At 38.5% G+C, this 27,754-nt stretch overlaps 1 protein-coding gene and 1 non-coding gene across 2 annotated transcripts; one reads left to right on the forward strand and one right to left on the reverse strand.

Moving 5' to 3' along the window:
* On the forward strand, nt 1–27,720 carry LOC119776407 (B-cell scaffold protein with ankyrin repeats-like). Its single transcript, XM_038274803.1, has 15 exons — nt 1–51; nt 202–594; nt 6,117–6,256; nt 6,346–6,484; nt 6,572–6,717; nt 9,037–9,151; nt 15,505–15,701; nt 20,964–21,018; nt 22,329–22,511; nt 23,828–23,890; nt 24,067–24,251; nt 26,780–26,837; nt 26,929–26,958; nt 27,217–27,296; nt 27,408–27,720. The coding sequence occupies exons 1-15, from the start codon at nt 39–41 to the stop codon at nt 27,432–27,434; spliced, it is 1,824 nt and encodes a 607-aa protein (XP_038130731.1). The 5' UTR covers nt 1–38; the 3' UTR covers nt 27,435–27,720.
* trnal-aag lies at nt 13,265–13,346 on the reverse strand. Its single transcript has one exon. It is a non-coding gene; the product is annotated as a tRNA-Leu (tRNA).
* Nucleotides 27,721–27,754: the final 34 nt, after the last annotated feature.

Here is a 27,754-nt window from a genome sequence, read left to right on the forward strand (position 1 = left end):
GTGAGGTAAGACCAGGCAACAGGAGCAGCTCTGTAGACATGAATTGCAGAGGTAGGAGGATTTTTTTTTACACTAACATTCTCTCATATTATTATAATCACATTATAAATGATGAAGATGATTAATAGTTTATATTGGATCATGGAACATTTTGGGGTTTGCTCCTTAAATATTAAAGCAAACTATTGTGTGTTCCAACAGAAAAATTACTCATCATCTATGAGACAGAGGCAAAGCAGTGGGCCACCTTCCTTCAGTCGGTCTTTACTGGGCAAATCCCAGCGGATGAGATCTGCTGCTATGATATTGCAATGGCATCGAGCAGAAAGGATGACTTTTCCAGGCTTTCCCGTTATGCCTGCAAATTGCTGATCCTCTCTAAGGGAATGCTGGAGGGTCTTCACCAGATGAGACGCTTCTTCCTGTCTAGGGTGCTGAGTCCTGCCGCCTGTGTTGTGGTGCTGCTTTGTGGGGTGGACAGTCTGACCCCACTGCTGGACAGGGTGCCCATCAACAGTGACGAATGCCTGCAAATCTCCTCTGAGCAAGACCCTCCTGAGTATGTGGGCAGTGTGATAAAGATCATAAAAAAAGGTAAGGCAATTGCTTCAAAATAAATAATGATAACTTTTTATATTACTTGGTGGTTGGCACAGTGTAAGTTTTTCAAATTACCAATAGGAAGGACGGTTTAATATCTTATGTAATTATGGGTTGAATTTCAGAGGCCAGGTGGTGAGATCATGCCTAACATTTCTGTTTTAAACTCTAATCTTTCTTTATATCAGTTTAGGTTTATCTTTGCAGAACTTTTAAAACTAATAAACACCCTTAGTCATGTGCAAAATAAACAGCAACATAAAAAAACAACCTAATTAATGTTCTTGAAATAAACTTGTTATGCAAAAATAAAATGTACAGATAAAACCTAATAAAATTATATATACCAGCTGTTGTAGACAAAATAAGAATAAAAAGTATAGTTTCCAAGCTGCTGTTTGTTTGATCATAGATCTTTAAAGGTAAGGTAAAGAGGTTTTGAAATATTTTAATAGCCTAGTAGCTGTATTCTGTATCATATTCTAGGATTGAAATGACCTTTTATAAGAAAAAAAAAGGGAAAACATTCTTTATACCTTGAAAATCAATTTGATTACATAATCAGACTATGTTGGCATTCATTTCTAGCCTGTGGCAAACGTGTTAAAATACCACACAGTGTTTCATTTAAATGTAAACCAAACATAAATTAAGTGGAAATATAGGTGCTGCTTTTTGAATTTTTTTCTCATTGGGTGTTTGTATAAACCAAGAGGAAATATGTGTGATGCTTTGTGAAACTGAAAACCAATACTATTTTCTTGTTGGCCTCTTTGAGAAAGCTTTAAAAACCTTTTCTTATTCAGTTTTTGGTATCTTGTTCCCATCTGCTCCATCAGTCTCTCCGCTCTCCTTCCTCATAATGCCCAGTTTTAAATCCAAATAAAGACTAGCGAGTTGTGTTTAAACAGGTGTGTTAAGAGGAACATTTGATGCAAATGTGGCCTTCACTGATTACTCATTGTAAGATATGCAAATTCAATAGCACTCTACATCTCTCCAATGCAGTGATAGAGTGAAGTGTTTCAGGCTAGGTGTCCATGAATAGTTATATTCTAACTCCGGGGTTATTCTGTCCTGGCTGACAGATAGCGAACAAAATGAGAGACCCAGTAGCTGTGATTGAGGCTGCTTTACTGAATCTTCTCAGTTATTTTTTGTAAAACTGTAATAAAAATGAAATATACAATGTACGATTTAGAGGTATAAACTACCTGCAACAGTTTTAATTCCAGTAAATACACTCAGTAATGGAATACATTTTTTTGTGGGAACCATTTTTGTTTTCCTTTTACTGTCCAAAAAATATGTTACACTACAGTACACGGACAATCATCGAGCTCTAGGACCAAGCGAAAAACTGCAACTCAAGCTGAAGCCCGCTTTCCTGAGTCTAGACTGCCCACAAGCTCCTAATTGTCCCACCATCTTTTCTTGCGTGATTGGCTGTCACCACTATCACTCCTGAGAAGCTCACTTTATCTGATGCGCCACTGAATCGGGTCTGTGGTTGGGTCTGTGGTTGGATGTTAGTTGTCAGAGTTTGGTTGTGGTTTAGAGGACCCAAATGCAGAGGAGGAGAGGCTGAGGTGATTTCTTGCAACTTTATTAGTAAACACAAACAATTGAGGCAAAAATCCAACTTAAAATGTTACACAGACATCAGGGAAAAACAATCACAAGGAGCCAGGGTAAGACGAGGTATGATGACAACAGCCAAGAGGAACCAGAGACGACTAGGAACCAGCAAAGAGTGACAACAAAGGGAATGTATATATATATATATATATATATATATATATATATATATATATATATATATATATATATATATATATATATATATATATATATATATATATACTGTATGGCTGACTGAACAAAGGCAGGGCTAACAAGCTGATAATGAGCAGGTGTGAGTGGAGACAACGAGGAAGCCAAGGGAAAAGGAACATACACACAAGAGGGCAACAGAGGACAACAACAGAAAAACCTGAGAATTAAAATATATCTAGAAACACAAAGTAGGAAATAAACCAATGAAACACACGGATAAAAGTTGAACAGAAACTAAGGCCGTGACAGTTAGTTATATTAAAAAAATACTTGCGGCCTAGTGGTTAGGTTATTGGAATTGTGAGGTTGTGAGTTTGAAACCCACCCCCGACAGACTGGCACTCTGAGTCCCTGAGCAAGACCCTTGATTTTTCCCCGGGCGCCCCTGGATGGCAACCCACTGCTCCCCAAGGGGATGGGTTAAATGCAGAGATAAATTGTGTGGAAAAGGTCTCCATGACGCTTGTCTCATTGGAAGCTATTTTGTGAAGTTTTCAGTTAGACTCAGCAAACATGGCTCTAATTTAATGTAGGAGATCAAGAGTCTCATTAGGAGTAGCTAAGTGTTTCATCCACATAAACATTTCTGAACACAAACTGTTTTGCTTCCATTCCATGTTCTAGTTGTGTCCATGTTCTCCAGCTTTCCTTAGCCCATATGTTGCTACTGCCGGTGACGAGCCATTTCCAAACACGTGCACACTCCTGTAGTGGTCAATGACATCTTCATCCAGATTATTATCCCTATACCACAGTAAACTAAGGTAGTTGAAATGGTCATCTCTGATTTTGAACCCATAGAACATTTTTTCAAAATCTGCTGTGACTGCTATTTGCTCTTTTCTGAATCTCAGGAGGACACCAATTAATTTTCACTGGTTTCTTGGGCTGATATTTGTAAACAACAACACTCATGGTATAGTTTTAGTTGGGGGGCTTGCTCGGCCTGGTGATTGACAATCACCTTCTCCATAAAATCAAAGAAGTGCTGTTTAATCTCAGGTGTTTTTATGAATGAATGCTGGAGAGGAAAAACTTTCTGAGAGGCCTGTTCTCCATTTTTTGGAGGTGGATTGTATGGAGAACAAAAGGGTAGTGGTGCCACCCAGTGGTTTTCATTTATACTTCCTTTTCCATTCTCCTGAGAAATTATCCACTGACATGTCTGGCTTGTCATCTTTAGATGTTCTCTGGGACAAATTTTCACTCAAACCATCCTTAACTGTCTCCTAAAAGATCCCCACAGTCTGGAATGGTGTCTGAAGACTGTGCTGGGCTGGTCCTTTTCCCTTGTCTTTTACATGGATATTGTTTGTATATGGCTTAAGGAAGAAGGGCATCCATTTTGGAGGACATGCATCTCAAGGTATTGACTCCCTCTGTCTTACGAGTACCCCCAAGGAATAATTCTCCAACTATGACCCAACCAAGTTCAAGGCGCTGGGCAAGTTGTGAGGTCCATTACGCTGTTCACATACCTTGTGAAGGCTCAAAATGTCTCTGCTAAACTGCATTAGGATGGGAGCTCTGCTGTCAAGTGGGGAGATCTTATCAACCGTTGGTCTCAGGTGGGGGAAATGTTGAGCACACTCAGGAGTTGGGATCTCTGATCGGTCATCAGGAACATGGATGCATTCCAATAAAGAGGGACGTTTCAGCTTGATATTCCCCGTCAAGTGATTTCACTATGATATTATTTGCCTTCCTCCCTGCAGTCTCAATTGTGCTAGAACCTGGTTCTAGAGTGTAGGGCAATGAATTGTTGTTGATGTCTAATAGACTGAAGACTGACTTTACTCGAGAAAAATTTATCTGGTCATCAAGTACAGCATACACTTGATGAGACTTGGATGGTCAGCATGGAAAGCCTTCACTAAGCAAATTTTCAAAGTGAATCTGGGCTTTGGGGGGCCACCGCATATCTCCTGTGCACTTTGAAGTGACCATAGGGGGTATATCATCTTCAGTCTCCCGCTTTGCTGTACCTCAGCTGAATGTCTTCCTCTGAACCCATGACAAATTGATAGTGGGTGAGGTTTGTTGTGTATCTGACATTGTTTGTCCGGGATTGTGAGGTTTACTGTTTGTGGAAGTAATGTCAGTTTCCTTAACTTTCACAGCTGATTTTGCAAAGTATTTTGGTGTTTTTTCGACACTACATTGACACGTTAATGAAACACATTCAATGCAAAACTGGGATCATTGCATATCCTAGCCTGCGTACAGACAAGGTTTTAAAAAATTTTCTCTTTAGAGCATTTCCGATCACCTCTTGACTTCCATATGTGTCCTCCAAATGTCCCCAGACCATAAAAACACCTGATCTGGGTTTATTAACATGTACAGACCTTATCTGCTTGGCTTGAGCTGAATACTCTGGTATTTAACCACATACTTGTCATGGTACACTAAGCAGTCACGTAGTTCGCTATTGCCCTGGGCCCAGCCCTGATAATATCATTCCTAATTTGTAAATCTGATGCTTCTTATCTCATTGAACCAGTTGCACAGAACTTGCTGAGTGCTAGAATAATTGCAATGGAGAACGACATATATTTTTTATCCTGTAGTGCTATAGCAGTTAGTGTCGACACTACGATCAACAGTGAGCAATCTGTACAGTTTTGTATATTGTGAAGGATTGCGATTAAACCCATTGGAAGGCAAATGATTACTTTAACTTCAACTTTACTACTTTTTTTTTGTTTGTTTGTTTTTTGGGGGGAAATATTTTAATGTTAGTATAGGATAGGCAAAAAATATTCTCCAGGCTTCAGCCTATTACTTTTTGGTTACTGGATAAATACTTGTACAATATGATTTAAATTTTTTTTTCTTTTTAAAACCGAAAATAAGGTTAATGGTAAAAGTGTCTTATATAGTTGTTAGATATTTAGGATTTATAAATCAGGGTTAACAGGAAATGTTGGGGATGAGTTTTTTCCTTAAGACTGGAAATGTCTGCCTCTGATTACAAATGAAAATCATGTTTGCAACCCACAAGGAAACTTTTAAAAACGTTGTAAGGGTAACTCTGCAACTAATAAAACTTTAACGGTGGGTCATGAAAAAGAATGTTCAAAAGTATAGGAATCAGGTTTTTGGTTCCCTCTATAAAGCCTTGAACTAAATGATATTTCTGACATTTTGAATTGAAAAATCTTCCTGGATGGGAAGCGAAACGTCTTCAAACTTGGAAACAAAGTCCATTGGATTGTTTTTTTTTTTTTTTTACTTTTTTAGAATGACTATGACCTAGATGACTGAGAATCTTCACCAGCAAATTGTGAAGTAGTTTGCCTATGTTGGGAGTTCACTCTCAATTTCTTTCTAAACTGAAGCAGAAACTGTAAATAGAAGATATGTTGACACAATAGGAAACTAGAACTCACTGATCAATTGTTCATTTTGCATTGGGCAAAAATGGGGTCAAAATTCGACTTTTCATAATAAAAGACAACTGAACTCAGCCTTTCCAATATATTTTTTACACTTGGGACAATACCTTTGTTTGCTGATGCATGCCTCTGTTATTGGACTAAAATATCCAATAGCAATAGTAATAGATATAGAATTCTCCAAGTAATAAACGCTATAGATGCATAGAGCTAACATGCTCCTGTCTGCTGGTATCGACATATACTTGGAGATGCATAATAATCTTCTCCAATCATTTACAGGTGCATCAGCCAAGGCCAATATGAACCCCTTGGCGAATAGGCCACCTGAATCCGAGCCAAGCGGTGAGGTGATGCAGTCATCTGCAGCTGACAGGGTCAACTCAAACATTGTTATCACTCCCTCGAGGGTTCCCTGTGGGGTAAGTTCTCTGGCAACACATCCATTTATTGAGAAGGCAGCTATAACCCAAGCTCACACAGAACTCTTCTATACTGTCTTGTCTGGCAGAGCTCCTCTGAGGTGTTCATACTCCTGAAAAACAATTCAGCTGGCAGCGAGTGTGAGGTTGAGTTCAAGGCAGAGAGGCAGATAGTGAGAGTGAAGCCTGCTCGCTGGAGTGACCAGATCCTGTGTGTCAGGACACCAGGTAGACAACAACATATGATTAATGTATGACTGCTATTTTCAGATGTGTTTTTTTTTCCTTCCAATTAATCCTGTGTGTTTTCTACAGCTGACTTCGCTGCAGGAGATGTTAGGGTGACTCTGTACAGTTGTGGAAAATTCCTAGCCAGCTCTAAATTGCAGTACTACACAAGAATTGAAGAACTCAACAGTCTTCTCTCGAGTGTTGCAGACCCTGTAGAGTTCATGTTTCAGGTAACTCCTTTAATTTTCTTCAAAACTTTTATACATGGTCTACCACATGTTTGAATATCCTTAGGCTGATATAAAAATGACAACACAGCCTTTAGTAAAAACAATAAAGATTAGAATTTTGCAATCTTTGCCATATATTTTTTGATATAGAGTCATGAAAAAAATAAATAAATAGAACACCATTTTTGTCCTCACCTTCTAGTTTTCTATTTTATTGTTGGTTATAACAAAACAAAAGTAATCGTTTAGCCATTTTTGCATGTTTTCTTGATAATGACCAAAATCACTCAATTACATCAATCAATAGCTAACATTCTACAGCCACAAACAGCTTCGAGCCACCCCATGTTTTATTTTCTGTCGGCTTAGTCACATGATACACATAGGCCTTAGGGTGTGATTATGTAATTATTGCTTTTGATGAAAAATGGAGTCTAATAATGTTTTTCATGACTGCATAAATTTAGGATTCAAGCCAAGATGCTAAAACCTCTGGACATTGTTGGGCTTTGATGGTGTTAATTGATATGGCCAACATCTATGGAGTGACAGACCAGGAAGGGGGTCAAAGTTCTGAAGATAGAGACTTGAGAGTTTGTTCCTACTATCCAGGAATTACATATACTCTCTTAGAAATTATTTTGAACCCTTACATTCGGGGTAAAGAAGTAAGCCTTTTATCCTGGTTTAAAAGCAAATATTTACCTTTCCGAGGTGACAATGAGCACTGCATATCTGAAGAACAGAGGTGTCAAAACTATAATATTTACATTACTACAATTATAGTAGACATAATTGTCAAAAATGTAAGGAGTAGAAGTAATTTCCCCATTGTGGCACAATAAATGGATTTTCTATTCTATTCTAATATATTCTATTCTATTCTATTCTATTCTATTCTAAAAATTCTAAAAAATAATTACTCCAGTAAAGTAGAGATTGCCAAATTTTCTACTTAAGTAAGGTCATGAAGTATCTGTATGTTGTTACTTGATACCTCTGCTGAAGAAGGCTTACAATAATTTTCCATAAGTTATTTTGGGGGGAATACAGAGTACAGGTTGTTGTTTTTTTACACAGGCCCATTCCCATTTAAGGCATAAAATTAGATTAGTTTTTATAGTTTTGTTTCCGCAATGTTTTTTATTCATTACCCTGTCACAATTATAGAGCAACGAAATTAACTCTTTGCATTTCACCCATCCCCTTGGGGAGCAGTGGGCTGCCATTGTGCGGTGCCTGGGGAGCAGGGTGGGGTTAAGGGTCTTGCTCAGGAACCCAGAGTGGAGGCAGTCGGATTTGAATCTGGTACTGCTCTAACCAACTACGCAAACACTCTCCAATGTTTGATACTGACATTGTTCCTATAGATTTCTGAACATGATCTGTTGCTTAAAAAAATTGTATTGGAGGGAACAAAGAGATGGAGGTAAAATACAAATTGGTTTAGATTTAACAATGCAAGTTCCCATAGGAATTTGAAACTGATTGCAGAACAAGCTTAACTGCAAACCCAGTAAACAAGTCAGATATTAAATAACAACTTTTTCTTAACTGCTACAAAAAATAAAGATTATTATTACTGAGTATTTTGCATTAAATAAATCCCTCCCCAAAATATCCAAATAACTGTGCTAAATTATTAGCCTGGTCATGCAGGAGGCGACTTAATTGCAGCTTCTGTATCTTCAACAAGTTTTGCAGGACATTTTTATAAAAAATCATAGTAAGTTCATCTTGCTGGAGCAGCTATTTCACCTCTGCTTTATAGCTGATTTATTGTGAGTGGAAATGTGCTAATCATACAAAACAAACAAACAAAAACTATAATCAGAATTTCTTTTTTCTATATTTGATTGGGGCTCATCATATCAGTGAACAATTATATTCAAATTGTACATAAATTGTAAGTGTGCTAGATTGTAGCAACACTTCCAATTAAATGTCTTAAAAATATGTCTGCTATGCTATTTTCTCTGTGGTCTGCTAAAATGAATGGGAAGCAGGTTCAATCTGCCTTTCAGTGATGAACACTTGATTTGATTTGGTCAGTTTTGCTGAAGCAGCAAACCTAAGGAATGACAGGAAGGATCATTTACAAACCAAACATGAGGCAGGAGTTTGATGCTGGTATGCTCAAATTAAACATGACATTTTTATGGTGTCTCTTAATGGATTTCCAATATAACTTCTGTTCTCTGAGTTGGTACATCTAATTCAAGATTTATTCTGAGAGTTTCAAACACTAGACTTTAATAGGGAGATTTCCTTTTGCAGCCATAAATCAAAGGCACATTTTAAACTTTGTCTGCTTTGTAGGCTCTTCAGGTTTGTTCTGTGGATAAGCTGGATCAGAAGTTGTCCTCCATTCTACTGGAGCTGATGCCCACAGGAGGTTTTCAGGGACTGCAAATTGAAAACACACATGGAAGAGGTACAACGACATTGCTGCTTAGTAAGCATAATGCCAAAATACCTAAACAAGACGGAGATTTACTCAGACTTTCAACATGTAAACAATCTCTAAAATGTACTATTTGACCAAATACAAGTTACTTTATCAATTTAACTAAAACTATATATTATAAACTATAATTAAAGGTATTGTGGAGGATATTTGAGAAAGACCAACCCTCTCCACTTTAAAAACAAATAAACATGCACAAGCCTTTACCTGCTCCTAAGAGGGAACGCCTATTAGATGTGTGTGAGAGCCTCACAAGCCTATTTCTCCTTGTGCACGCTGTTTAAAAGTTGCTGTTTGTAATGATTGACAATTAGGAGGACCACTTATTTTGATGATCCAGTCAGAAAAAGAATATCCTCCACTATACCTTTAACTGTACTATTTAGATTAGTGGGGAAACAATATTTACTGTTGTACCTACTGCTGATAATCTTACAGACTGATAATCTTATGACAATGTCAGAATTCATCTGGCTCAGATGGAAAAACAGTTGGTCAGGGAACGAAAAAAAAACAAACTAAATTAGCTTTTTTAAACACATTTTTTATTCTATATCTTCTTAGCTTTGTCTTTTTTGGGGAATTAAGAGAAGCTACCGTTAACCTAGCAAGTTACCAGGGCTGCCAAATTTTCACCAAACCTTGGAGTGAGATTTTGAAATAATTTGGTCAGGAAATCCTGTCAGGGTTAGATGAGGATGGGTGCAACTAAAGGTTGGAGGTTTTCAGTGGATTTAATTGAAACAAAGCAGCAAAATGTGGAAATTTTATAGCAGGGTAAATGCTACTGAGTAACAATAAGTGGTCTGTAGTTATGTGGAACATTTTTCTCACAATATACATTATTTTCTGTATTCTGGTGATTTTTAGAGAATTGAAATAAAGCAGAATGGGCCCTACTGAAATACTTGCATCTTAAATATACTTTAAACTAAGAATTTCACAACTTTTTTTCAATAATTATTCTCTGCAGTTCAAGTAAATTAAACAATGGGGAACTAATAAGCTATTATTGGATTACTGGCACTGATACAGGAACCACTGCAATCATAACCTATGCAAAGTATTTGGTAATAGGCTAAGGATTAAAAAGCTTTGCTTATTATTCCGTAAAAATTCAAAAAATATCCACTGGACTTGGTTTTCAAGATTTGAAGACGTTTCGCCACCTCTCCAGGAAGCTTTCTCAATTCAAATGTCTGGATCCGCAGTGAGTTTGAGTCTTATATAGACAACGCCTTGTATCGCTTGGAAACATGCAATGGTAACCGATGAATGGGTCGTTAGTTCCATCGTTAGCCTGTAATATCTGAACCTGTCTATGATTCTAGGGGTCGGTCGTTAAAGGGGGGATTGCCATTAAGGGGGGGGATTGTCTCCTGTAATACCTGAAACCTGTCTATGATTGTTAAGGGTTGGTCGTTAAGGAGGTATTGTTCACCGGATGGGGCGGGTAGGTCCCCCGTTCCTCTGTGATGGGGTGGGGGGTTTGGTGATATCTGGAAGGGATCATGTCTATGATTGAATTGTATGTTTTTGGAAGCTGGAATCTGAGTCCACCACCTCTGTTTAAAGTTGGTTTTTCTCTCTTAACATAGATGGCTTCCTTCACGCCCCTCTCAAACCACCTATTTTCTTTATCCAAAATATGGACATTCTGGTCCTCAAAAGAATGTCCTTTGTCCACAAGGTGTAAGTGTACTGCGGAGTCTTGTCCAGAGGCGGCCGCTCTTCTGTGTTGGGCCATGCGTCTGTGGAGAGGTTGTTTTGTTTCGCCAATATAAAGATCAGAGCATTCCTCGCTGCACTGAACAGCATATACTACTCCGCTAATATTCGGTCTGGGGGTTTTATCTTTAGGATGCACTAGCCTCTCTTTAAGGGTTTGGTTTGGCTTGAAATGTACTGGGATCTTGTGTTTGGAGAAAATCGTCTTGAGCTTTTCAGACACTCCAGCAACATAAGGGATTGTGATGTTTTTGCGTTTAATTTTCCCATCGCTATCTTCTGTTGCGTGTCTTTTGGATTTCCTTGCTGATTTGATAAAAGCCCAGTTTGGATATCCACAGTTTCGGAGAGCATCTTTGATGTGTTTCTGTTCTTTTTGCTTCCCATCTGTTTTAGTAGGGACATGTTCTGCCCGGTGTTGTAAGGTTCTGATGACTGAGAGTTTGTGTTCCAGTGGGTGGTGTGAGTCAAAAAGAAGATACTGGTCTGCGTGAGTAGGTTTCCTATACACTTCAATGTTTAGGCTTCCATCTCCTTCCATACTCACCAGGCAGTCCAGAAAGGGTAGTTTGTTGTCCTTGGCATCCTCTCTGGTGAATTTGATGTTACGGTCAACAGAGTTGATGTGTTTGGTGAAAGCTTCCACTTCCTCTAGTTGGATTTTGACGAAAGTGTCATCCACGTATCTAAACCAGTGGCTTGGTGGTATTCCATTGAAAGTGTCTAAAGCTCTCTTTTCCATTTCTTCCATGTAAAGATTGGCTACAATTGGTGATACTGGAGATCCCATTGCGCAGCCATGCTTCTGTCTGTAAAAATTCCCTCTGAATTTGAAATAGGTTGTGGAAAGACAGATGTTTCCAAGCGATACAAGGCGTTGTCTATATAAGACTCAAACTCACTGCGGATCCAGACATTTGAATTGAGAAAGCTTCCTGGAGAGGTGGCGAAACGTCTTCAAATCTTGAAAACCAAGTCCAGTGGATATTTTTTGAATTTTTACGGAATGACTTTGACCTGGATGACTGAGAACCTTCATCAGCATATTTGCTTATTATGCTATTAGTTAAAATCAGACCTTCTAGGAGGCTGTAGATTTTTATAAAAACTCACCATGACTGGAGACAGCCCTTCTCTGGAAGTTTCACTCGGAAGAAGTGATGGAAATAAAGTTTTTAAACTTATTCACTGGACCAAAATAAAGATAATTGAATAAAAGAAGAAATAATAAATTAATAATAATGATTTATTATTATTAATAATAATTCTGCACAACCTCTGTGGATGCGTTTGGTCTTTTCTTGGATGGCTGATCTTCAGGCAAACCTGGAAGCTTTAAGAGTTAAAAAACTTATTTATTAATATATTTGTGTTGGTTTAATTACTCATAAATGCCATTATTAAACTACATTGCTCAAAAAAATTAAAGGAACACTTTGAAAACACATCAGATCTTAATGGGGAAAAAAATCATGCTGTTTATTTATACTGATATGGACTGGATGATGTGTTAAGAACAAAAGGATGCCACATCATTTGATGGAAATGAAAATTATCAACCTACAGAAAGCTGAATTCAAAGACACCCCAAAAATTACAGTAAAAAAATGCGGCAGGCTAGTCTATTTTGCTGAAATTCTTTTGCAACAACTCAAAATGGTATTAAGTAATTTGTATGGCCCCCACGTGTGTGTATGCATGCATGCCTGACAATGTCGGGGCATGCTCCTAATGAGACGACGGATGGCGCCGTGGGGTATCTCTTCCCAGTTCTGGAACAGGGCATCACTGAGCTCCTGGACAGTCTGAGGCGCAACCTGGTGGCGTCTGATGGATCGAAACATAATGTCCCAGAGGTGTTCTATTGGATTTAGGTCAGAAAGCGTGGGGGCCAATCAATGGTATCAATTCCTTCATCCTCCAGGACCTGCCAGCATACTACATGGGGCTACATGGGGCCGGGGATTTTTGTGCACCAAGAGGAACCCAGGATCCACTGCACCAGCATAGGGTCTGACAATGGGTGCAAGGATTTCATCCTGATACCTAATCGCAGTCAGGGTGCCGTTTTCTAGCCTGTATAGGTCTGTGTGTCCCTCCATGGATATGCCTCCCCAGACCAATAACTGACCCACCATCAAAGTCAAGTCAAGTCAGCTTTTATTGTCACTTCCTTCATTTGTACAAGACATACAAGGGAGATGAAATTACGTTTACTCTCTAGAATATACAAATATACAAGAATGACATTTACAGACTGACAAAGTGCAGGACATGACAGGTAACAGTGATAAGATTAATATAAAGTATAGACAGTACAATAAACAGCAGCAATAGTTTTTTTGAACGTATTGGCAGCGGTGGGATTCAAACCCACGCCCCCGAAGAGACTGGAGCCTTAATCCAGCGCCTTAGACCGCTCGGCCACGCTACCGTCATGCTGAGCTGTCAAACCAGTCAATTTTCTCAGCTCTGCCACATGTGCTCAGGGTAAACATGCTCTCATCGGTAAAAAGCACAGGGCGCCAGTGGCGGACTTGCCAATTCCGGTGTTCTGTGGCAAATGCCAGTCGAGCTCCACGGTGCCGGGCAGTGAGCACAGGGCCCACTAGAGGACATCGGGCCCTCAGGCCACCCTTGTGAAGTCTGTTTCTGATTGTTTGGTCAGAGACATTCACACCAGTGGCCTGCTGGAGGTCATTTTGTAGGGCTCTGGCAGTGCTCCTCCTGCTCCTCCTTGTACAAAGGAGCAGATACCAGTCCTTCTGATGGGTTGTAGACCTTCTACAGCCCTGTCCAGCTCTCCTGGAGTAACTTCCTGTCTCCTGGAATCTCCTCCATGCTCTTGAGATTGTGCTGGGAGACACAGCAAACCTTCTGGCAATGGCACATATTGATGTGCCATCCTGGAGGAGTTGGACTGCCTGTGCAACCTCTGTGGGGTCCAGGTAGCGCCTCATGCTAACAGTAGTGACAGTGACCCTAGCCAAATGCAAAACTGATGAAAAAGAGTCAGAAAAGATGAGGAGGGGAAAAATGTCAGTGGCCTCCACCTGTAAAACCCTTCCTGTGTTGATTGTTGTCTCGTTGTTGCCCCTCTAGTGCACCTGTTGTTAATTTCATTAACACCAAAGCAGCTGAAACTGATTAACAGCAACCTCTGCTACTTACCTGACTGAATCAATATCCTAGAAGTTTAATTAACTTCATGCTATACTCTGATTACAAAGTGTTCCTTTAATTTTTTTGAGTTATTTAACTTTGACTAAAAACTGGGACTAAAAGAGGCACCATGTAAAGAGAAAACAAACCATTGGATGTGATCCTTTTTAGTGTGAGAAATTGGGAATATGGAGTGAGAGTATGTGACACTGAGATGGGTGAGTCTCACTCCCAATGGGTGAGAGTTGACAGCCCTGTGTTACTGCTAACCATACAGGCTAGCTGCTATCATCAAGTTGGAGATAATTAGCAGTTATGAAGGTTACCGTTAGCAATACAACCTGCTAGAAAGTATTTTTCTGAAACATGCTCTGTGATAGCAGCCAGCAGTATTTTGAATACGTATTTGACACCAACACTATGAGTTACAACTGGTTATTCCCTCAACCATGACAGTTATCATACAGCAATATTTATGTAAGCATTAATGAAATATTTTCAGTTGGTGATCGTCTTGACTTGATTTTTGGCTGTTTTGACTCAACGCTTGTTCATCCTTTAAATTAGAGGCTTTAGTATCAGAACAATATCTTCAAAAAAATCTGGAACTACTCTTATAATCAGTTAAAAAAAACAACAACACCCAAACCTAAAAGAAAAAGTCCCTAAAAGACCATAATGACAATGTCGAAATACTCTAAGAATTTTGGCATCTTAAGAGCAAAGTTATAAAACCGAAAATTAAGAACAATTTGAGACTTTGGTACAAAACCAGGGAATGAGAAATAGGGTCAATTTTGAGATTTTTAAAGAGTTTTCACTGTGGTATGATTTTCCCAGAGTGAATCACTTGTTTTAATACACATCTTTAGGAAGGTCATCCAACAAACCTTAGTTTCCTCTACTTTCCCTGAAGACAATTCCTACCAATAACGCTTTAATTTATCAAATTTTATTTATAAATGAATATATTCTTAAACTATTATAAACTAAATACAACATTGTAAGCCAATTTAAAAGGATGAAACAAAGTGAGAGCACAATCTTCTAGCTTGATGAACATTATCCACCATAAGGGGAAAAAAAGGCAATCCATTATTTCTCAGCTCATTATGTGGCAGACTGATGGCTTCATCAGCTAGTGGGATTGATCTTTTACTCCGTTAAAAAGGGCAGAGGGAGATGTTGCCATGACAAACAGGTCAATAAAATGCCTCCAAGTAATCTTTCTTTGACTCTCCTGGATGTGTCAGATTGACCACATTGCTTTACATCATTGGCAAATGCCTTCCAAAGAAACAAATCATAGTTGGAAAAGAAACGCTAAACTCCTAAAAGCATCATAGAATAATGTATTTAATGCTCATTTTTAGGGTTCTTTTGAGTGATTTGAAAGGGTTTTCTCATATCTGTTTAAATGTTCCCTGCAGAGGTCCACCATGGGGACGTGCCCTCACTCCTCCACTTTGCAGCTCGCTATGGATTCAGGAGCGTCTCAGGCCTGCTTCTGCAGTGTCCGGGTGCTGAACGAGCTCTGCGCATGACCAATCGACATGGACAGACCCCAGCAGAGATTGCTAAAAGTCACGGCCATACAGAGCTTCACACCATGCTAAAGGAGACGCTGGTAACTCCTTCAACACTTGGCTCTCCCTTCTTTCATTGTGTATCTCTAACTTTTATCTGTTGCTGGATTGATTTAATGACAAGTGCTGAGGGGAAAAAAAAAAAAGTGGTACTTTCAGAAATGCTCCAGCGAGTCTGAGTAAGAAGCGTTTATCCATAATGAGCACAACTGAGAGGATAAAGAGATGGCAAAGTGAGCTAAATCGTGTCATGTGCATCTTCACAACTTGAAGAAGGCTCAGTCTGTAAGCTTTCTATTGAAACGCCCCCACAGAAACTAGGCTGGGTTTGTTCAGCGCCATGCAAGAGAAATAAAACCCTTTAGACTTTTTACATTTCTTTCATCTTGAAATAACAAACTTGTATTTTATTGGGATTCTATGTGACAAAGACAACATAAAAAAAGCAATCTGGTCCAACCGGTTACCCTCAGATGTCAAAAAAAGGTCAGTTTCTTAAACCGTGCTATGAGTTACTCCTACTCTGATGATACAGTAATAGAGCATGTTGGGATGTGGTTGAACGGGAGGTTTAGACACCTTGTTCATTCTACATCCTGACATTGTGGCAGTTCTGAAAGCAAATTAGGTTCCAACTTTATATTGCAAGTGGGGTTACCTACTAAAACAGCCAGTAAGTTTTCCTCAATCATCCTTTAAATGCAGCTGTCAAAGTCTATTTTTAGCCTGCAACAAATATGCCTAATCCCTTCATCAAACATTAAAAAGACTCCGCTCTCATCACTCTTTTCCTTTAGTCTTTTGACTTTCCCTCATGCCTCAAGTCAGCATATGGAGAATCTTTCCTCAAGGGAAATTTAGACACCCTAACAGCTGTTGCGATGTACTTATCATCCCAGCAGCCCGGCTAATTGAGAGTGACTGCAGACTGAGCATGATGTGATCAGACTGCTGCAGTGAGAGCTTGCTGTAAGCCTGCAACGAGCTGCCAGGGGAGCATTGGAGTCAAACACAGGTCTCTCCACAGGGACCTAACAAGCCTATAGCTGTAGCACATCAGTTTCAACATGCACAAGCATGCATCTACTGTTAGGGTGATTTCACCTCAAAAGCCACAATTGTACATGAGGTTGTTGCTTGTATGTATGTTGCTAATAAATTGTCTGGGTCCTAGCTGTAAGCTGAGCTTCTGCACTTTCATTAACCAATCTGCTACGTCTACCCCAACCTCCAATTAATCAGCCCTTGATGCGTCAGTGATTTGCTCGGTAGCGAAGCAGCACTCTGTCAATAAATCCAAGATGGATAAGTCCCCTGCCACGTTCTCAGGCTGAATCACTCACGGACGCAGCGTCACATTCACTAGCCGGCCATGGCTTCACACTTCTTTGTTAATTAGCTGTGAACTGCCTCAACGGGGCTGGGGGGGTTCTTCCTGAATTATTCAAGAAGAACGGGGCTCGGATATAAATAAATATGGTGAATGGGGTGCTCTTACTCATAGTGTTTGTGTTCTTGTATTGTAAAATCATGCTTGGTGGATTACAGACATAAAAACACACGTCATGTTGTAAATTTAGGAGTGCTATTTCAATAGCAGCCTGAGTTTTTTTCCCTGTGTACTCTCAATAAATACAAATTAGTTTCCAACTGTAAGCTCAGCAGAGAGAACAAATAGCCATTTATGTGCAATATGCACTCTTTCTGCAGTGTGTACACTCGTCCTAATTCAGGGAAGCCAAATGAGTTGTTCTATTACCACTCTTTCCCTTGGGATTTGTAAAGTCCTCTGACTTTATTTTGCATACTGTGTTTGCAGTATAATTTGCAGGACAGTTCAGACAGGCAAACTCCAAAGATTTGTTTATTATTTGAATAAGGCTGTAATTATTATCACCCTGTTTGAGGGAACTGTTCCCTTTACTCAGATTATACATTAACAACAGACTGGATGATTAAATTCTTTGTGCTACATTGAAGAAACATTAATGAGATGAGAACTTGAAAGGTTGTGCCACACGTACCACAAAAGCTGATCTGTATTCATTTGATCGTCATAGCAACTCAGTTAATGTTAGTATCCTAATGTGCTTAATTGCACGGTTTTAAAATGTGAGCCGAATGTGAAATGTGACATTTAACACTAAGGCATTTATTCCAAGTTCCAAGTCAAAAAAATGTTTTGTAATATGGATTTCAATAGGACCAAAGTGCAGACAGGATCGTGGAATGTGCATAATGAGGATTTAATAAAAATGACAGAAATTCTACAGGATATAGAATAAGGGCACAGGCAGAATAATGTAGCGATGGAAAAGAAAGCAATCAGAGAAGAAGCAATGGTAAGGGTAAGAAGAGGATCCAATATAAAACACAGATAAACAGTGGCTTAAATGCTGAGGGAAGAGTGGAGAATGACACTATCTACAGGTGAGGCATTAGCAATGAAGCAAGAATGGAGGCGGGAGTATTTCATACAGGAAGCTAATACACAAAAAAACTGCTAAACAAGAGGGAAGATAATTAAAATTAACTGGAATAAACATTGAAAAGAGATACTGAATGAAGCAATAAATTAACAGAATGGCGGTTGAAGTTAGGTGCCCACAGTTTGTAAATAATCAGTTTCTTTGCACTATGCAGGTTTGTTCATGTTAATCACAGTAGACTATATTCAGAACAGTGGCCTGTAGCATTACTGTAGTAACTTTTATAACCATAGCTTCCATAGCTGTTTGTATTGCTATTAATAGGTTTTCTCCTATAAGCTTGTTATTTGAGGGATCTTATATTACTAATAGCAGCTTGTAATATTAATGTTACCTTTTCTGTGTTACTTTAGCTTATTTCTTTCAATAGTACAGTAGCTTCCATTGCTAATATGAATTTGAATTGTTAATGGTAGCATATGGCCTAAGATAACATGGGCTTGAATTGCCAAAAGCCAACTGATGATTTAAAACTGCTTCCGTCAAAACAATTAGATCCCATTGTTTTTCCAATTCCTTACTAATGCAACATCATTTCATGCCTGATGTAATTTGGGGATTTTCACCACATTCTTAGACAAATTATGTGCAGCATAAACAGTCAGGAATAAGAAAAGGACAAAAGTAACAGAAGTCTAAAACACCGTTAAAAGCCTGTTAAAAAAATCTATATTACTGCTGATAATAAATTTGGAAGAAAAATCTAAACGTAATTAAGATAAATATAAATCTTGATTCATCTATATTCTAGATTCACCATGTAGTGCAAGTAGGATGTTATCAGTGTGATACAGAGTCTCGATTTGGGACTTATTAGAGTTTTTATCAGTCTGATGGCAGCGGGGGAAAAGCTGTAACAGAATCTGCTGGGCCGGCTGGACAAGTCCATGGTTGGGGTGTGAGGGGTCACTCACGACCCCACCCACTCAAAAATCTAAAGGTAATTAAGATTTATACTTATCTTAATTATCTTTAGATTTTTGATTTTATTTTCGCTAGGTTCTGTAACAGCTTTTTCCCCACTGCACACAGCCTGTTGAAAACCCTAATAAGTCCCAAATGGAGACTCTGCATCACACTGATGACATCATAGTTGCACTACATGGTGAATCTTCAATATGTTTCTACTGCATTTTAGCACCATATATATATATTTATTTATTTTTGCACTGCTCTGAATTTCCACATCAATGCTTTTTGCACCATGTTTCTCCTACACTGTTTACATTTTCATCACTGCTGCACTTTATCAATGAAAACTTTCATTTTTCATTCTCAGAGCTGTATGAACGAAATTTCGTTTTGTATGCACCCTATGTGTACAAAAAGACAATAAAGTTAGACTAAGTCTAAGTCCTAACACTGCATGTAAGTTTATTCTTTTAAATAAAACAGTTGTCCTTTTTTACAATTTTTTTCTGCAGAAGATTCCAGTTTTATCTTCCCGCAGAACAACGTCTCTGTGTTTGTGTGATGGGTGTAGTGCTACTCCCTGCAGCTTGTCATCAATCGAACATATGTTTATACTGGCACCACTGTGTATTTTAATATAAACACACAAACAGCAGGCTGCCCTTAAAAGATTAAACCAACCTGTTTTTAAAGTGTCCAGGTTTACACTCTCTCTCCCCCTATTCCTCCTAGATGTTATCAGCATCTCCTGTCCATTTTAAATCAATCCTCCAGCTTTGTCTGCTCACATTGCAGCAACAAAGCAATGAAACTAGACTTGACTAGAATGCCAAAGGCTCCATAGTTTTTAGACATCTGTAAAATGATTTAGCAGTTTGCGGTTAGTAAATAAATACCTCTCCAGTTCCTTTGAAATTGCCACAGCATTCTAAGGAACGTTGGAACAGTTGGTAAATAATACCCCCCACCCCCACTGCTTCTTCAACCTGTTGGGTCTGCAAAGAATCTCAACTGTCAATTAATGCATTCATAGTAGCCAATAGCTCATTTGCAGTTCTAGGAACAGCTCGGCCTTGTAATGGAGTCATGATTGGCTGTGTTGCTTGGAAACTGCAGACAGATCTCAGCGTGCTGGATGGTGATATTTTGATCCGAGTGAGCTGCGTCTCATAAATTTTGCAGACCTTTAAAGCCCATTTGGTATTAAAAAGAAAATGTATAAAATTACAAGAAAGGTTACGACTGGAGACTTTTCCTTATTCTAATGTAAAAAAAAATATTAAGGAATCTTCTAATATTTTTTATTTGCTGTCGTTGCTAGATCTGTACACCGATGCCACTGGGAATCAATCCACAATTCATGAGTTGTTTCCTAAATGATATGTTTGAACTGTAGGGGGAAGATTGTCTGATTTCATAATTAGCCTGATCATAGCCCTGTCTGTCTCTCAGCATGCAATTAGCAAATAGGCAGCTCTGCTGTTAAATGGGGAAACAAAAAAACACCCTGCTTTCTGCGAGCCAGGGGGCAGCATTACAGCACACCCCTGAACGTCATGCTACAGCCCTTAAATTACAAACCCTGAAAGAAGAGGGAAGCCTTAATTATTAATGTCACAACAGTTATGACAACACTGAACATTTCATTGCTGTCAGATGCACAGCCGGCTTTATGGACAGTCGTCTCTACTTTATTTGCTTGTGAAAATACTGCAACAAAAAAGATTATCACACAGCACAACTCGTGAACACTCACAAAAAACATTCTTCTGTCACTGTATGGCAAGAAGTGACCTTCAATATAAGACATGAATGGCAGCCTTTTATGAATTTAAGTCAACAGAAACTGCTCCTTTTGTGTCTTTTAAAAGCAATAAAGTTTTCTCTGCTTTCTTGTTGCAGAAAATGCTTGGCTCAGGGGAGGACAACGACGTGTATGAAATGATGTATAATGCAGGTGAGTGTTTCCTTTGTCTTTACCAGGTTCTGAAATGATCTGAAACTAAACTAAAGGGTATAAAATCACATGAGATGCAAAAACTGACATCATTTTTTAAACAAAATAAAACAAAGTGAAGGAAACGCTGTCCGTAGAACCGAGCACACCGACAGTTTTCAAGTTATAGTTTTAGTTTTAGTCTTTCTGTGTAAATCTGCTGCTATGTTTGGGTTTATCGACCTTATAACTTATTTGGCCTCCAATTTAGAGAATACTTTGGTATATAGATGAATAAACAGTTGATTAAATGCAAGGTACCTATGCATTACAGCTGCAAATCAAGAGAAAATCATTTTCCCTTTACCTCCATGTTGGTATAAGGTGTTGATTTGTGTTTATTCTGTATTTTTCCAAATATCTGTCCTTCTGTCTCAAGCGTCAAATGGACATCGGTCCAGGAGTCTTGTGGTAGTCTTGAGGCAGCTTACTCCCTCAGTCCAAGATTGATAGGCAGCAATGGTTGCATTTCTATAGTAGTTTATGCTGTTTTTTCTCTGTGGCAATGCACATATCTCTACGTTCCCAAGATCAGCATTTAGCAAAAATGTTATGCTTTTATAAATATATTGACAATGGCTTATTATAAGTCCAGTGCATTGGTGGACAGGGACAAACATATTTACTTGATTTCTGTACTTAAGTACATTTTTCCACCCATAAACCTCTATCCCATAGTGAAAGTGTGAGTAGAGTCGAGACTCTACAGTTTTTTTTTTATTTGTTTTATGTGTGTTTTTAAAGAACAAATAACAACCGAAACGGCTGTCCTTATTTTTTTGTGGTGTTTTTAAGCTGATGTTCTTTGCAGGTGATGTAGCAGAGAGCTTATAAATGTCAATACACCAGGTGGTTTCTGAAAGTTACAAGGTTTTGTAAAGTTACTCTGTAAATTATACAGCAATGAAATGATACAACTTTTTTTTGGTGAATACTTCAGTACTTTGTCCTGAGTAGATATTTCACCAATCAACTTTTACTTGTAGCTAAGTCAGGTTTGACCACGAGTATCAACACTTTTACTCAAGTACTATAGCTGAATACTTGGTCCGCCAGTGGTGGAGTACAATTAGCAACACCTTGAACTGTCTTGAATTTAACTGAATTGCTGCTTTCATCTGTTATATAACCCATGAAAACAGCAGGGTTCTGCTTAGTTTTTTCCCCAAGACTGAGTTTCCAAACTCTAAAAAATGTATTTTTCTCCTCAGTGATCAGGATATTATGGTTCAGGAAACATGCATTAGAGGCTCTCTCCATCGTTGTTTTAGGAAAACAAGGACAACCTGATGGGGAGGATGAGGATCTTTATGCACCACTCGGGGTGAATGAGGACTCGAACTCCAACCTAAACTCTGAGAAGGCTGTAATCCTTGCCAACCGACCTCCAGCGCCTACGCCCAGGCCTGAATGCATGCAGTTGAAAGAGAGCAGAACCTCATACATCGCTCAAGGTAACATCCCTAGTAGGGGGATTTAATGGCTTATTGCTGCAACGAGAGATAATTTGTGAGAGCAAACAAGACTGAAATCTGAAGGGGAGTTGATGCAGGATGTAGGAAAGTGGCTGGAATCCGTGCATTGGAGTGCTGCCGAACAGGGCGAAGAGCCTTTTGTGTAACATGGTTTGTTTTGATTTCATAAACCACATGAGCGTGGTCGCTCCCTATTGCCAAACAAACAACACCAAGGCTACACAAAGACACGTTTGCCTGCATCGAGAGCCCACATGTTTCCTAAATGTTCAATTTCAGCTGTGTGAATATTTCATGCAGTCGAAAGATCCAGAAGTGACTGGTATTATTAAGACTTATGCATCATTAAACAGCTCTGACTTGCTTTGCAGATGAAAAATATATGTATGAACAACATATGTATGAACAACATCACATCCGTACCTAATCTTCTTCTGCATGAACCCATACCAATGGATTTTTATTGAGTCTGCATGCATATGCTGAGCCACTTCTCTTCCCAATGGAGCTTACAAAGCAAAACAAGAAAATAAGTGTTTGGAAGGATTCTCTGTCTCCAAACCATCCTCTTGGTAAGAGAGGGAGAGAGAGACCGACCGGGGCTACCGCCATCTGCAACCAATCTTGGACAGGCCAAGGCCAAGTCAGCCAGAATAAGTCATTACACATGTTTTCCACCGTCCTCGCCTGTCCCCTGAGCGTACAGGAGAAAAGGAGAGGTTTCCATCTATTGAGACGGAGCAGCTTCAAACCACATGAGGATTGAGTTGAGATATGGGAGAGGAGAGATGAGGCTTGGTGCAGGATTAGGAGAGGGGCCAGTTTCTGGATGCAGGAGTAAATTGGAGTCTCCTTCTATTCATATTTAAAGTTTAATATGGAAAAATTCGACCATATAAACTATACGGTGCTTTTCTTCTGCCTCTGCCTATAAAATAAGCCTTTCTGCGTAGGCTTAGATCATCTTCCAGGGCATGGATGTGGACCTATTATCCAACATTGGTCACACAGTTTCAGATTCATTGCAAATGACAGCTGAACAGTGTAGTCTTTCATTCGGAGCTAAAAAAGCATAATTTAATGCAGCATAATTCAACCCAGGAGCATGTAAGTCTTACACCGGGACAAACAAAGTAGATGCCTGTCTCTATGTGCCTTTCTATACAGACCAGATGCAAATATGTTAAAAGATTGAATTATTGTTTAGGTTTTTCTGTCTGTTTTGATATGTAGTTTAGGGCTCCATCTTGTGGAGGAAAGCTTTAATACATGTTTTCATCCTCTGTTTTGTCTAGTTTTTAAAAAGAAGAAAATACCCAAAGGGGATACTGATGTGTATTCACTTACGTCTAAACAAGGTGAGTGATGGGTTAACCAGCATGGGGCCAGTAGTCACCAGTAGTAATCACATTTTTGTGTGCCTCATACAAAAATACACATTTTAAACAACAGTTTACTTTGGTTTATACAGATATAGTGCTTACTTTTTAAATTCTCAGATCAGTAAAAGTTGTTTTTTTTTTAAACACTGCAGCACAAAGGCAAGAGGACAGCGTCTCTGGCACCTACGATACCTTCATACCAAATCAGAAGCAACTTGAGCAGCTGATGGAGCTTCAGCAGAGGATCAAGAGCAGCTCGCTTTCTGTGGCCAAGGCTCTTAATCACTTGAGTGACCAGCAGCAACAGGTTAAAAAGGGCCCAGCTAACAATCAGGAGGTAGGATGTTTTTACACTCTGGGTGGGAAAAAGAAAGACACAGGTAGGGCAGAAGCAATGGATCTAAATCCATTTTTGTAGAACCACAGATATACTGTAGTTTGAAAAAGGGTTTAGGAAATCTTTAAATACCTATGGAAGGCCATTTCCGCCACTCTGTAAAAAAATAAAATAAATTATCTCATTATAATGAGATAGTATCTCATTAAAATGAGATACTATCTCATTATATTGAGTTACTATCTCATCATAATGAGATATTTAATTTTTTTTTTCAGAGTGGCAGAAACTGGCTTCCATAAATATCTACTTATACACAGAAATGTTGTAAAATTTGTATGGTTTTAGCATACAGTTCAAATCCTAAGCATACAGCACTGTGATCAGGTCTGGTTCCTTTGTTGGTCTGGAATGAGATTTCCATATTTCGCAGACCTGTAAATGTGATGTAGGTCTGCTGCTACAATTTTCAAATCAGTCTCTGAACTTTGATCAAAGGCGTTTCAGATGCTTTTACATTTTTTTTTTATTTGCGGAATTATAAATATTTTATCTATTGAATGTGTCAATTTTTATAGACAGACCTACAGAAGAATACGGAATAAACATAAGCTAAAGTTAATTGTGCAGGATATTCAAAGAAACACCACTAACATTATTATTATTATATATTATAATTATTCAGACAATCTGTGAAGTTAGCTAGCCTGCATTCTGCTGCTTCAAACAGATGCTACTATAGTGGGCCAACTTAGGCTTTAAGGCTTTTCTATGTTGGAGCTTCTTTTGTAGAGCTAAATTGGCGCCATAAAGTCTGTTAAAAAAAGGGGGAAAAAAAGTTTGTTTTAAAGAAAAAACAATTTTCAGACTCGAGTTTCTTAGGAAAATATCCAAAACAAACTTAAAATGCTGTACTAATTTTCTATCAGTTGAACAAACCAGTCACATACACATAAAATGCTGATGATGTTTTTAAGGCATTCCCAGTTCCCACGCTCCTTAAAGGCAACAGCTGGGAATAGGTTGTTTAGCCAGTGTTGAGCTGTCAGCCATGATTTGCTGATGGAGATTCTCAGTCATCCAGGTCATAGTCAATCAAAAAAGAGTTAAACAATCGCTGGACTTTGTTTTCCAAGCTTGAAGACGTTTCGCTTCACATCCTGGAAGCTTTCTTTCTTTGAATTGAGAAAGCTTCCTGGATGGGAAGCGAAACGTCTTCAAGCTTGAAAACTAACTCCAGTGGTTTGTTTTTGTAACTTTTTCAACTTTTTTGGGAGTCACTGGACATCTGAAGCCCCGCCCCCCACGCCAAAACATGGCTATAAGTTTGAAGCCAGAAAAAAAAAAAGAAAAATATTCAAGTAAAAAAAAAAAATGCAAGTTCAAAAACAAAAGCTTCCACCTGAAAAAGGAGTTATTCTTTTGATCAAACTTTTATTTTTTAGGTTTATTATTTGTTTCAGTTTATTTTCATTTTCTTTTGAACATAGGCTTATTTTTAAGGGTTGAATTTAATTTTTTTTAATTTTATTTTTACTTTTATTGAATTAACTTTATGGCCCCAATTTAGCTCCATTATCTTTAGACTCCACGTACTGACTACCTGTGCTTTTTGTAAAAAAAAAACAAAAAAACAAAACAAATGGAAATGTGCTGAATTTGTCTTTTCTCTAAGGGACTTAGTGCTATTACAGTGAGCTGATTGACTACAAGTGTGAGTGAGGCAGAGCCGTGCTACATTTATGCAACATAAAATCAAAGAAAACTCAGATTACCACTGAAAAAACTAAAAGAAGCCAGAAGAGTCCTGCATTAAGACCACTTTAAAAGATTACAGGAAAGTCTGTCTGTTTGGAAAGACAGTATACAGACCCGGTGGATTGTAGTAAAGGTGTTATTGATCACAGTTAGAATCGACGTGTTAATCCTTCCTCAGAGACATAACAAAGAACAGAAACAGTGAGACTGCTATCAGAAAACAGCACATGCAGCTGAATCCACAAACATTTACATAAAAAAATGAATCAATGATCAAAATCTAAACAAATCCCTACAAACCGTGTGTGTTTGTTGGGATAAGTCTGGTTTTAAAAGCATTTCTGAACTAAGTTTGCAAAAAGTGCCTTAGTTTATCATTCAAGAATGCTGCAGGTGCACTATACAAAAAGTTTCTCCAATTTGAGATCAATAAAAGATCAATTAATACAAAAGAAAAAAAAAGGGAGTGGGGGCCTAGTGGTTAGGGCATAGAGCTTGGAATCCTGAGGTTCTGCGTTTGAGCCCCACTCCCGCAGCCTGACCACTGTGGGTCTCTGAGCAAGACTCTTAACCCCTGATTGCTCACCGGGCGCCGCACGATGGCAGCCCACTGCTCCCCAAGGGGATGGGTTAAATGCAGAGGCGAATTTCTCCAATGTGATGTCAATAAAGTTAAATTATTATTAATTATGATTATTATTATTTAAAAAATTGACATTTTAGGGGTAAAAAAAAAGAAAAAATTTTAGGTAAAGACTCTATCTTTACAGGAGAGGCCGAGCCACCTGAGAGCCGGCGGCATTAACAGCAGAGACGGTTGTGTGTACGGTAAATATTCTGCCACCCTGGAAGTGCTGCTTAAACTCTGCTATCAGCACAGAGACGTTGTAACAATCTAAACGGTCCTTTTTTCCTGCAGATAAAATCAACAGTGTTCATCCCACACCAAGTGAGTCTTTAATAAACCCTTATCTCAGAGAACACAGGAGACCTGTGTTTGCATGCCTTTGTAGTTCCTTCAGTCTCAGCTTCAGTGCTGGAGGATTCAGTCCTCTGAGAGGCCTGGGGATTTGTTTAGTAAATCCCAAGTGTCCAGTTTAGATGAAGCGAGCTTCATCAACCATGATATAGAGTATTTGATGTTCTAAAATATACAGAACTCTGCTTTGCTGTAAAAAAAAAAAAAAACACTGTTCCAACCTTTCAGGCTTTTTTGTGAACGAGAGTCGCAAAGGAAACCAACCATCTCAATCTGAGTTTTACACTAAGCCACTAAAAAAGCAGCAGGTGAGTTCACCAAAAATAAAAAAAGATTATAATGGTTCAGTATAGGTTAATGTATATTATATATATAGTTAAGCTAATATATGTATTATATATATATATTTGTTTTTGCAGAACTTCCGTAAAGCTGATAAACGGTGAACATACGTATGAAGATTATTACTCTAACGTACATTCCAGCTACCTGTCAATTCCTTTTTTTTCCTTTTCATTAGGTAATTATGTTATGGACATGACCTGATTTCTAAAGCTTATGGTGCAGTCGCAGCATAAAGAAAGCTCACCCCATTAAATTTAAGCATTGGATTGATTGAATTAGCATCTAAGGTTTTTGGGGTTTCCATAAACATTCTCATTTTGGCTTTAATGGAGATTTATTTAAAAACCTTGGTTAAATTTAAATGATTTTTTGAACTGATGGAACATTTATTTATTAAGATCCTATATTAGACAATTATGGT

The sequence above is a fragment of the Cyprinodon tularosa genome, unplaced genomic scaffold (genome assembly GCF_016077235.1).
Source record: "Cyprinodon tularosa strain WSP-4 unplaced genomic scaffold, ASM1607723v1 ctg93, whole genome shotgun sequence".
NCBI lineage: Eukaryota > Metazoa > Chordata > Actinopteri > Cyprinodontiformes > Cyprinodontidae > Cyprinodon > Cyprinodon tularosa.

What these genes read in the sequence shown, in the direction of transcription:
- LOC119776407 (XM_038274803.1), top strand. An exon ending in CTGTAGAGTTCATGTTTCAG is followed by an intron (nt 6,718 to 9,036) that starts GTAACTCCTTTA and finishes TCTGCTTTGTAG; the next exon opens with GCTCTTCAGGTTTGTTCTGT. An exon ending in AGCCACTAAAAAAGCAGCAG is followed by an intron (nt 27,297 to 27,407) that starts GTGAGTTCACCA and finishes TTGTTTTTGCAG; the next exon opens with AACTTCCGTAAAGCTGATAA.